At 38.8% G+C, this 12,394-nt stretch overlaps 1 protein-coding gene across 1 annotated transcript in view; it reads right to left on the bottom strand.

Annotated features, from left to right (window-relative positions):
- Positions 1–590: 590 nt before the first annotated feature.
- Positions 591–12,394, bottom strand: part of tnfrsfa (tumor necrosis factor receptor superfamily, member a) — a 28,499-nt gene continuing 16,695 nt past the window's right edge. Inside the window, exons 2-10 of the mRNA XM_061800191.1 lie at positions 9,722–9,911; positions 8,682–8,813; positions 5,799–5,910; positions 5,570–5,706; positions 5,391–5,489; positions 5,259–5,305; positions 3,343–3,630; positions 3,231–3,267; positions 591–3,112 (exon numbers count right to left, since the gene is read on the bottom strand). Of these exons, the coding sequence (XP_061656175.1) occupies positions 2,811–3,112; positions 3,231–3,267; positions 3,343–3,630; positions 5,259–5,305; positions 5,391–5,489; positions 5,570–5,706; positions 5,799–5,910; positions 8,682–8,813; positions 9,722–9,911 (1,344 nt within the window). The 3' untranslated portion in view covers positions 591–2,810. The remainder of the gene's footprint in view (positions 3,113–3,230; positions 3,268–3,342; positions 3,631–5,258; positions 5,306–5,390; positions 5,490–5,569; positions 5,707–5,798; positions 5,911–8,681; positions 8,814–9,721; positions 9,912–12,394) is intronic.

Below are 12,394 nucleotides of genomic sequence, written 5' to 3'. Positions count from 1 at the left end.
TATCTTATAGTAAATATCATGTTTAAGTTTTTTTCATGTGTTTATGCCCTCTAAAGATGTACGCTAGGTCATAGAGAAAAAAAATGTGCAACCATGCTATGTTTTTTAAGACATTTCTAGCTGGCTCCAGATGCTTTTCTCCACCACCATCAAACAAATTTCTTGAGCTAATGGGTTAACTAGCCTCGCCGTTTCCCCGAAACAGAGAGACACGAGGCTGCTTGTCATCCGACTTCTCCGGTGGGAATGGGAGCAAAGTTCCCACAGCGCAACAAATATTTTTTCCACGGCTTTTGGGCCGCCTGGACAATTACGGCCTTTGACCACAAAAACAGCAGGAGAAAAGCTTGTCATCTTTTTATGATGCTTTTATAAGAACTAATCTGTTCAGGTACAAATTTTAGAACGTGGTAAACACCATCGGTAAACCAAATACATAAATGGGGGGAGAAAAATAATTGAAGCCCCGAAAAAGTAAATTTAGTTGCTGGACTGAAACTAATAATAATCAGAATTATTAAAGCCCATGAAAAGTTGATTTACTTACAGAATAATTAAAATGTATTGCATACAAATAAAAAATACCAATGTAATATAACAGTCGTTTATTGAAACAGAATTGATAACAATTCAAATAATCCAAAAGGTGAATCTCTGTACAAAATATTTATTCCAAATGTACATAAAAAACATCCTTCTCATAACTTATAATTTTATTTCTTCCATCAACGGAACATGGACATCAATTAATTTCCGCTGCTTCTCTCCTACGGTCTATAAAGTGATACAGATATGACAACTAGTCCACATGACGACGAATGTCACGTGACCAAGCCTTGCAATTGAAGCAGGATGAATTTGTCTGTCAACCACTGGATGGCAGCGCCAGCACTGAGCATCACGATACAGTAGAACACACGCACACTGTCTCACACAAGTACAAACACGCACATGCACCGTCACACGCGCACACAAAAATTAAAAAAAATAAAATAAAAAAATAAGCGGGGCAAAACATTGAAAGTTGAGCTTTTAAAAAAAGCAAAAAAACAAACAAACAAAAAAAGCCTTAAATTCAGAAAAAAAGGGGTTCCTTCATGAAAGCGAAGCGGGACAAAAAGTTCCGTACCTGCCGCCCAAATTGCCAGTCCTTTTTGCGTGAACTGAATTCTGCCCAGCAACAACCGGCTGGGCAATTATGTTTCATTGGCACAAGCACGAGGGGTGGGACATACAATATATCAGTGTTCTTTTTTACAGAATGGATACGCAAGCGTTAATTATCCATATTTATAACTTCGGGAAAAAAAATGTCCTGTGTATGCTGGAATTGAAATGCAATTAGAGCGTTTTGAGAAAGCGTGGCGATGCTGCGAGGGTATAAATAAGCATGGTGATAAAAATGACAATAAATAAAAATATATAAGGGACAAAAGTTCACGCAGCCGCCAAAGTCGTAAATTCGTGAACATTACAGCCATTTGTCAGGTAAAAATTTATGACTTCATTTTAGCGTAGCATTGCTTTAATGAACAGACACCCCGCAATGTTTTTTGAAGAAAGGAAAAAACAATATTTGTCATAACCAGTAGCGTGACTACATTATGTCAGTAGGGGCCAGTTCAGTAAGTTTAGTTGAGTAGTACAAGTAGGTCAATTTTTTCTTTTTTTTCCATTTTAAAGAAAAAGGTTGTCTTCGCACATTTGATGGAAAGTGTCTAAAATAATAATATATTCTTGTTAGAAGAAATTCACAAAAAAATTGTAATGTTACAAAATAGTGGGGGGTTTCTTTAGATTAAGGTGCTCCATCTTACAGGAACAAATAGTGTCCGTGTTTTTTTTATATAGAACACGTAATCTTAAAAGCATAAAGTTGTATTCTTATTAGAAAGTTTTGACTTCATGAAAATAAAGACGTGTTCTTTTTTTTCATCTGATGGTAGTCAATTTCTTTGTGGAAAAAGTTAGATTAAGAGAATAGTGGTTTTTTTAGAAAACCATTTGTCGTCATTTTATGAGAACAGTTTACATTTTGGATAGGAAAATCGTAATCGTAGGAGAATAAAGTCACATTTTCTGTAGAAAATAGTCGTCACCTTATGAGAGCATTTAAGAAAAATTTTAAATTGTAATCTTACAATCGTAATTTTTTTTAGAAAAGTCAATTGTATGAGAACAATCAAATTTTATAATCTTGCTAGAAGAAAAAAGTAATCTGAAGCGAATAGTCGTAATTTTCTTAGAAAAAATAATTTTACGAGACCAAAATCATAGTTTTTTCTTAATCCTGTAAGAAAAATCAGATTTAAAAAAAAAAACAAAAAAACAATCCGACAAGAAGAATTTTGTTTGTGGAAAAGCTTGCAATTTGATTAATAAAAAATAATTATGCCATCACTGGGCATGAAAAATTTTGATGAAAAAAAATAAATAAATCAACCTAACAACTAGCATGACAACATTTTTAGTGGGAGGCAGTGCAAAGACGAGGGGAGAAAAAACAAAAAATCATCGTGGCAAACAAACAGCTAACATGACGACATTGAGCCAGTGGCAGAGATGGCGCGTTAGCGACGTCGCAAACGCCAGACCAGTGTATGTGTTCGCCAGCATGTGGAGCTGAGTATGTGCAGAGTCCTTTCTTTCTCCATGCTACTACTACTTCTGTTTTTTACCTCCAAGCAGCTCCACTTACCCCTTAAAAAAAAAAAAAAAAAAAAAAAAAAAAAAAAGCATTGCTTGGAAGAAAAACTACTGGCTCTTGATAAGATGAGGCAAGTCAAAAGAGGAGACGACGGCGGGGTCCCTCAGGGAGCGCGTTCATGCTTGTAGTAACCTCGCCTAAGTGCCTCGGAGGCGATGCTCTCGGCCGAGCGTCGCTGGTCCAGGTCCAGAAGGGCTTGCAGCAGGTGGTTGATGTCGGCCTTCAGGCCCTGCCGCTGCATCCAGTTCTTGAGCAGCTCGTAGACTTTGTCGCCGGCCGCGCCGCTCTCCGCCAGGCGGATGTGGTTGTCGCTCACCCCGATCATGCGGAAGAACTTGTTGTGGATCCGCACATCCAGGTACTTGTCGAAGAGGTCGAAGCTCTTCTTCAGCGACTTCTCAGACTCTACAACAGACGCAAAAGTTACATTATTAGTCCACTTCACAACGGAATGGGACGGCGATAGGTACGTCTGTCTTGAGCGTTATCAAGGTAACAATTACAGTCAAGGCGGCTTTCTTACCTTGCAGCGGCAGCAGGCGGTGTTGCAGAGGATCCTCCTGAGGATAGACGAGACAACGTGAAGTGGACAACCACAGGGAAACAAAAACAATGTTTTTCCAGGCGACACGCACCATGGCGGTGGCGCTTATCCTGCAGGTGGCGGGGCTCTGCTGGGGGCTGTCCCCGGACGAGGCGACGGTGGGCAGCGCCGACAGGCTGGTCTGCGAGGAGCTAGTGGTGTTGGGTAGGCTGTCGCCCAGCCCGCGGTCCTCGTCTTCCAGGGGCGGCGACGCCTTGTTGTTGGTCACGCCCGCCTGAGTCTCCTGCAGCAGCGGACGCGATTCCGGACGAAAGTCGTCGCCCTCCAGGCCGGCGTTACGACTGTTCTGGCACTCCTCCGCCGTGGGGGCGCTCTCGTCCTGACAATAAACCAAACAAAAACATTTAGATTGAGTCGACGGTCATTCAAGTCAGCTGAGTGTCGTTTGGACCATCTGATGTTGTTTGTGGTTAGCTTTTAGCAGGAATTAGTCACATGCTTACGACATTTACAGTGGTACGTCAATTTACAAGTTTAATCTGTTTCATATCTACGCTTGTAACTCAGTTAACTCGTAGTGGATATTAAAAGTCTACACACCCATGTTTAAATGCCAGGCTTTTGTTTGCGAGAGAAAATGAAACCAAGATAAATAATTTCTAAACTTTTTTTTTGTAGCATGACTGTGACTTTTAACCTGTACAATTCAATTGAAAAAAAATCTTTAAATAAAAAGAAACTAAGGTAATGTGGTTGCAAAAGTTTGCACACCCTCATTAAATGGCCACCTTTCAAAGTGCCTCTGATTAACTCCAAATGAACTTCAGATGTTCTAGTAAGCTTTTCATGACAATTTTTTGCTTTGTAATTGAAGCCTGAAGTTTTTGTGCTAACACGGACTTCTATTTGGCCCCAGTTTCAAGCTGAAGAAAAACAGCCTGGCATTTGAACAAGGGTCTCTCGACTTTTTATATCCATTATAGAGCAAAACAATTTCCCCCATTAAAACAAATGGAAATTCCATTAATTCGTTCTAATTTGTACAATTATTATTATTTTTTGGGGGGGGAATAAAGTCACTTTATTTTTTTAAATTGACAACTATGAGAATAAAGTTGGTATTTTTTTTTTTAGAGATTTTTTTTTTCCTGGAAGTCGAGGATCGAGTTGTATTTTCTGTCAAGACAAAAGTTATTGTTTGGCAATATTTGGGGAAAGGTTTTTATGTATTTTGGGAAAATGTAAAATTCTTTGGGGAGAAAAAAAGTGTTAACCTTCCAAGAATAAAGTGGTTAAATGTATTTTCAACGTTTAGTTCCTGACTAGCTGTGCACTTTAGCTACCCTACCCCCATGTAAAGCTGCCAGTAAGGAACAGCTGTTTTGATACCTTACACCAGGGTTTCTCAAACGTTTTGGGTCCTGTGAACCCTAACAGAATACAAAACTATAAACTACTTACATAAAGTGTTACTGTACCGTAGTACTTGTGCATTGGATGTGTGGCTTTAAGTGGGCGGGGCCGAGTGAGTGAAATCAGGAGCTGGAGGCGGGCGGGTTGGGTGGTTAGTCTACATGTGTGTATTTGTTGAAGTTGTATACTAATATTGTATTCAAATTTTCAAGTGACCTCTGCAATTGTAGACATTGTGTTTAAATAACATTAAAAAATAAATAGTCTGCATGTGCCCCAGACGCTCACACGCAGACTAGCTGGCCAACCCGACTCCACCTCCTGACGTCCCCAACCTTTATTGAGCCAAGACACATATTTTACATTAGTAAAATATCTGACGGCATACCAATGAACAAAAAGTGGACATGCAGATTAATTATGTACCTTATGCCATCTAGTGAAAGAGCAATTATTTGCTGTCTGTCACGATATGTTGCCGGCACAGATAGATGAACAAAAATACATTATTTTCAGCAAATACATTATTTTCAGACCAATTATTATTGAGCCAGGAAAATGCCTGTAATACAGTGCGTTGGTTTTAAGACTCACGATCGGAATTTTGATGATTTCGCCGGTGTCGCAGTGACTCTTGGCACCTGTCAAAAGCAGATAAACGGCGCCGGTTAATAAAGTGCAGACACCGTTGCCAAGCGAATGCGGCCGGCCGGGCTTCACACTCACACGTTCCGTCGAAGGAGCAGCGCTTAACGGCGAACCACCACGTGGCGAATCCCGCGGTCACGACGAGGAGGAGGAAGAGGCAGCTCACCACGGGGACCGCTGAAACAAGCGAGGCTAGTTAGCCATGGTGAAACAAAACAAAACAAAAAACAAGGAAAAACGCAGAGAGGCGGCATTACCGATGTCTGCCGGCGAGGCGGGCGTGGCGGGCGGTATTCGGGCCGGCGGCGTCTGGGTGGGAGACGGGCCTCGCTTTTGGCACACCGTGTTGGAAAAGTGCGTGCACTTCTTTACCTCCTCCTCGCCCGCTTTACACCTGAGCAGTCAATCAATCGCCCAACCGGTCACCATCGATGCGCCACATTGCTACGTTGGGATTGGTTGAGTTATTACATTTTCGAGACTCACTTGGCGCAGCGTTTGCAGACCTCGCAGGCCTGATCGGGCACGCAGAAGGTTCCGGCTCGGCACTGACACCTGGTGTCTGACGTGGTGGTGCAGGACGCCGTCTCCATCTCGTCTGCGAGTCACACACACATTTGTTCAAAATCAACACAGCACACGTGGAAGTTTCAAACACACAAATTCATTTTTGTCAAATATACCGTACATGGAGCATTTTTTTTGTTTTTCATATGATATTTTTGTATTTTGTCATCTAATAGGTATTTTCGTGTTGTGTGTTTTGTACTTTTTTTTTCTTTTGTAGTTTTCTAGCATTCTGCAGTTATGTAAAATACTTTCATTTTTTTCTAATGTTTGCATTTTCCATCTAATATCGTTGTATTTCATTTCCTAAGGGGTTAAAAAGGTATGGAACATATAAGGATGTAATAATAGTAGTCACAGTACTCATTTGTTTTCATTTCGAGTGCAAAAGTGCGACATTTGAACATGAGTTAAATATTTTTATACTTTTTGTCAATTTGTCGGATTTTTTGTTTTTCCCATCTGATATTCATATATTTTCTTATGATGATTAGTATTTCAAGCTCGTGTTCTTTTATATTTTTTGTTTTTGTACTCATTCCTGTTCTAATAATCTTTTTCTCCAATATTTCTGAATTATATTGTAATACTGTATATTTGTATTTTTTTCTGTTTTTGTCATGAAACCTTTTTCATAACGTTTTTTGTATTTTTTTCAAACATTTGTTTTATTCCTGTTGTAATATTCAATTTTTCCTTATGTTTGAATTTTTTTTGTTTAATATGTCATTTATTTCTAATATTGGGGTATTGTATTCTAATATTTTGTAATTGTTTTGTAATTGTTGTCATAACATTTGTTTCTTCATAATTTAAAATTTCTTTTGTCAAGTATTTCTGAAAAATTCCCCCTAGTATTTTTCAACCTTATTTTTAATACTTGTGTATTATATTTTAATATAGCTGTCTGTATTTCCCCCCATTTTTATCATATTTGTGTATTTTTCATTACATTTTCCCATTTTTTGTAACATTTGTTTAATTCTTTTTCTATTACTCCATTTTCCTCATATCTGAATTTTTTCATCTAGTACTTCAGATTTTTTTTTAAATGTTTTTTCCTAATGCGTATTTTCCATCTTTTGTATTCCAATATATTTCTACCTAATATACAAGTGTTTCATTATGAGACAAATCCTTGACACATTTCACTTTGCTCACTTTAAAGGTGCATTTTGTGTTTCATCTCCAAATACCATTACACGAATCGTCCAGCGGATGTTGAAAGACATTTTCCCAGGTAGGTGAAGAGAGAACGCGACGTAGTTTGGGTGTGGAAACATTCCGATTTGAAGGCAAAGAGGAGCGATTACCCCCAAAGTGCGAGTTGGCGTAACACGACTCCCCTTTCAAGCGGGACACAAAGACACCACGCCCGGACCGGGCCAGGTAAGCCCCCCCCTCCTGGGACACACTCTCATTGAACAGCGGCAACAAAACCACAAAAGACACGCCCTCTCGCCGAGTAACTTCAGCACTCGCCATTGTCACTGCAGCGTCTCGCAGCGCACAAAAAACAAAACCAACCAAACAAAAAAAAAAAAAAAAACAGGGATCCACTTTCCCTAATGATCCCACATAGGAAAACAGGAAGAGCGCACTGGGAAGACTCGCTGTTAAGGTCAAAGGTTAGGTCAAATTGGATTTAGCATTACTAGCATATTTAGTGTCTCTGTGTGTAGTAGCTGTAGTTGGCATTCACATTCTCCCATTAACAGCGAAGAAAAAAACAAACAAAAAAAACAGCAAAAGCAGAAAATTATGTTTTTTTTCACCTCATTTTTGTATTTGATGTTTTTGAATAAAATATTTTCCATTTTGGGCTAATGTTTGTGTATTTTTTATCTAAAATGTTAAGTTTTTCTCATAAAATATTTTCTGTTTTGGTCTAATATTTTTTTTTAACCGAATATGTTTGCATGTTTTGTCGAACCTGCATAAAGCGGTGCCTTGAGATGTGAGTTTAATTCGTTCACATTTCAAATCATCTAATCCCCATTGAAATTAAGAAAAAAAGGCCATTAACCCATTTCAGCCTCCCCGTAAAAGAATTATTATTTTTTTAAATAAGGAAAAATAGCACTCTGTATTATTGTACTTTATAAAAATAGTAATAATTTAATGTAAAGAATTCAACAGTTTCATTCTGCAATCCAATTCAGCGTTCTGATCCTTCTGGTGTGCTCCTGGTATTTTTTCTGTGTGTGTATTTTACATTTTTGTCTGTTTTGTAGTGTTTTCTACTGTTTTGTCAAAATGTTTTTATTTTTATTTTTTTATTTAATACATGTTATTTTTTCTCAAATGTTTATGTATTTTGTCTTATATATTTTGTCTAATATTTGTATATTCTTCATCCAGAGGATTATTTATTTTCAATTATTTATTTTTCCAGTAATTTAGGTTTTTTCGTAGCTATTTGTGATATATATTTAGTATATTTTTTTATATTTTCAATACAATTTTCTGTCCAAATATATATATATTTTTTTATCATCCATCTAATATGCAACATTGTTTTTTTTAAACAAAATATTTCATACCATTTGCCACCATTTAAAGTGCCTCGGATCAACCCCAAATGAAGTTCAACTGTTCTAGTAAGCTTTTCCGGACATATTTTGTTTATCTGTACTTCCTCTTTCGAAAAAAAAAAATAAAAAATGTCATTTGGGTTGTACAGATTATATATCACAATGGTGGAGAAAAGTTTTGAAATGCTTTATCTTGGCATTAGATCACAAATACTTGGTATTTGAACAGCAGTGTGCAGACTTTTTCTATCCACTGTTAAGTGTTTACCTTGTCGACAGTGCGTGCAGTGCAGACATCGGTACATGCCGTTGGAATGTTCCGTGTACGTGAGTCCATGTTCGCAGGGAGCGCACACCCCCTGCTGGTGATCGTGCTCGCACTCCTTCTGCACAAACGTCCCTAATAATGACAAAAAACCAAAACATGGCCAAGGTAAAACATCTGCAACAGTCCTTGTGGTTCTGAAAGATTTGTGAACCAAGATTGACTTTGACTGATGTACAAGTCAGGCGAGCTTAGTCAAAGTCAAAATCACTTACTAAACTTGTTTTCGGACATTTTCTCCCACTGATTTCGTTTTAACTTCTCGGAATGTTGTTTCTTGTCTGAGCAGGAACCCTATTGGCTTTGAATAATGCACAACCTAAGGTACCTTAGATCTAAAAAAAAGTCAAAATTGTCCACAATTTTGTAAACATTTTTTTTACTGAGCCTGTCCAAACTTATTAGCAAACCAATATTTTCCATCTTTTTGTCTGTTTTGTGTTGTTTTCTACTACTTCCCCCCACCCAAATGCAATGATAATGGACGCCTATGTTTCACAGATTTCTGCGGTTGGGCCCGCTTCCTATACCCCGCAAATTGCGGGTGTCCACTGTATTTGTATATTTTTCATCAAATATTTTGGTTGTACTTTTCATCTTATATTTTTGTATTATTTCGGCTAATAGTTTTGCATTTGTTTCCCCTAATATTTGTGTATCTTCCATCTCTTTGTTTAATGTTCTGAATTGCTGAACATCTGATACTTGTATATTTTTCCTCAAATATTTTTTTGCATTCCCTCCCACCCCTGATTGTTTTCTATTTTTGTTTATTTTTAATTTTACTTTTCTCTAACCTTTGGTATGTTTCATCTGTTTGACTAGTTTACATGAAATACTTTAGCTTTTGTATAATTTTGTATTTTTCTTTCTTCTACATTTTTTTCCCAATATTTTGTGTAAACATTTAAGTGGAGTTTCCATCTTTTTTTTGTATGTTTTGTATTAGAGGTCTGAGTTGAGGGAGCACAAAAGGGACGTACCGGCCTGGCAGTTGAGGCAGCAGAGGCCTTGGTAGTGGTACTGCTGGTTCTCCACGCAGGTCCTGTGGCGGCGCAGAAGGGTGCCGTTCCTGAAGTCGCCCTCTGTCGCGGCGGACCACTGGGCTGCGGGTGGCTGCTCGGCCGCTCGACAAGGCGAGCTCGCGAGGAGGAGCAGTGTCGCCAGCAGCATCTAAGGGGCGAGCCGGCCCAAAAACAAACAAACAAACAAACAAACAAAAAGACTTTGCGTAATTGACAGGGAATGGTGTTCCACAGAGCAGTTCTTTCAGCAGAATCACATCAAAGACCGAGAAGATTCTTCATGGGTCGCCTTCTGTCTGCAATCTGTGCATTGATTCAGAACATCTGACCTGAACATCTGCCCTTGGAACGCAATTAAAGCGTAAGCGCTCTGCCGCGTGTGCGACGCTTCACGCGAACAACAGGCTAGCACACTTTGCCCATCAGGCTAGCGCCTGTCCTCATTTGGGTCACGGCTGAACTGGAGCCTATCACAGGTGACTTTAGGAGGGGTACACCTCGGACTGGTCAACAGCCAATCGCAGGGCACATACAGGCAAACAACCGTTCACACTCACATTCACAGTTCTAGACAATTCAGAGCCTGCAATAAAGCTTACATGCATGTTTTTGGGATGTGGGTGTAAAGCCAGAGTAGCCGGAGAAAACCCATGCTAGCACGGGATCAATCAACATCAAACGCTACACAGGATTTCTCGAGCTAAGATTCGAAGCCAGGACTTTTAAACGTCAGCAAACTAAACAAAGAAAACATTAAAAAAAAGAACCTTGCCAAGTAATTGTGCAAGCACTGTACAATACTTCAACAACAAAAAAACAGTTAAAACTATTTTTTTCTCTTTGCGGTCACGTGATTTATTTTGTGTGTTTAGACCAAAACTAAAACGAGAGTACATCAATTTAAAAATGTGTCTTTACTTCAATACCCTGTTTGTGTGTTTTTATTTAAACAAATGACCGGAAATAACAGCTTTGATCCAGTTTTGGTTAGGGCCAAAGGTGCAGTGTTAGCTAACATGATTTTTTTGTTAGCCATGCAAGCGATGAAGTAAGACAAAACTTTTTCTGGGCCTCGCTGCAGTCACTTTCCACCCCCCGTAAATACCAAAACTGAAACGCTTGTATTTTGAAAAATTCGTCATCACTTCAAGACCTTGTTTCCAAATGTCTTTGTTTTATTAAACAACCCAAAGAGTTTTGATCCATTTACAGTTGAAAACTTGTATAAAGCGCAAATGCTTTTGTTTGGAGCGATAATGTGAGCCAACATGATTCTGCTGTTGCTCGCCTAACGTGCTAACGATGATGTACGATTCGATTTTTTTTTCTCCCTCACCGAGTTCATTCCATTGTTTGTTGAGACCAAAAGCTGAAATGCTAATTTAAAAAATGTCTTCACTTCAACACTCAGTTTCCAAATGTTTGCTTTTTTTCCCCCAAACTAAAAAACGTGTTTTTTTAAAAAAAAATTTAAATTCATTTTCAGTTCTAAACTTGTATGGATAGCGCAAATGCTTTTGTTTGGAGCGACATTGTTAGCTATGCTAACGATAACGTACGGCAAAACCTTTTGTTTTGCTTCGCTGTGGTCACTTGATTTTTTTCAGCATTAAGCACAAAACTAACGCAGAGATGTCAAAATTTGTCTTCACATGTAGTTTCTTTTTTAAAATACAGTTTGTTTTTGACAGCAATAACTTGTGTCTGTGTGCTTCTTAGCTTCTAATGCTAACAACTGGCTAGCACACTTTAAAAAAAAATAAAAAATAAAAAAAAAAAGAGCTTCTTGATAGGAGCGACGGTGTTAGCTAAAAGCGGCGTACGACGCGATAGCACAGCTATTCATGCGGCGGATAATGGCCGTCTTGTGGAGGTGGGCTTCCCAGAAGAATACTGGGCTGTACCGCTTTAGTGAGGCCCCCCGGGCGCTGCCGCTTTTCTTCACACGCTTTTCAGCGAGTCAACGTGAGAAGGGCCCATTCACAGGCCAACAACACGCTTTAGTGTCTCGACTTCAAATGACCCACATTCTTCCAACGCGGACGCTTTGAACGCCGCGACATGAGACACCGACGCAACGCGACACCGCCGGGATAAAGGAGACGCTGCGTTGGAGGCTTTTGTCTCACACACCGCCACCACACAGAAATCCTTAAGTTGAATTCAAAACCTTTTTTAATAGCCTCCCAATTTTCTTTAAAAGCCAACCAGACAACTGTTGTAATCGGCAACCTTTATACTTATGTTAAGCTCTAAATGAGTTTATATTACATTGGTTCAACTGTTGTCAACCCCTGACCGGCAATTTTCTATTAAAGCGAACCACTTTTGCAGAAATTAATTTTGTTCTAAGCTAGCCTTTGCAAACATATGCATATCCTATTTTTAAAACATAACTACTCATGCTTAATAGTTTAAAGGGCATCTTATTAAGAAACTCAGGATGACCATAACTGCATGTAAAAATAATTATATCTCGGCAATGATCTCTTCGTTTTTGGAAAGTGCAACAGATAGTGGAGAAAAATCTTTTTTTTGGACAGCCACCTAAAATTTGGCCCACTTGAAAAGACGAGCGGTCTGCAATTTTCATCATAGCTACACTTCACCTGTGAAAAAATGTGAAAAAAA

This window comes from Phyllopteryx taeniolatus, chromosome 15 (genome assembly GCF_024500385.1).
Source record: "Phyllopteryx taeniolatus isolate TA_2022b chromosome 15, UOR_Ptae_1.2, whole genome shotgun sequence".
NCBI classification, from domain to species: Eukaryota; Metazoa; Chordata; class Actinopteri; order Syngnathiformes; family Syngnathidae; genus Phyllopteryx; species Phyllopteryx taeniolatus.
The sequence above is the reverse complement of the archived record's forward strand: the minus strand, read 5'-3'. Positions and strand labels throughout refer to the sequence as shown.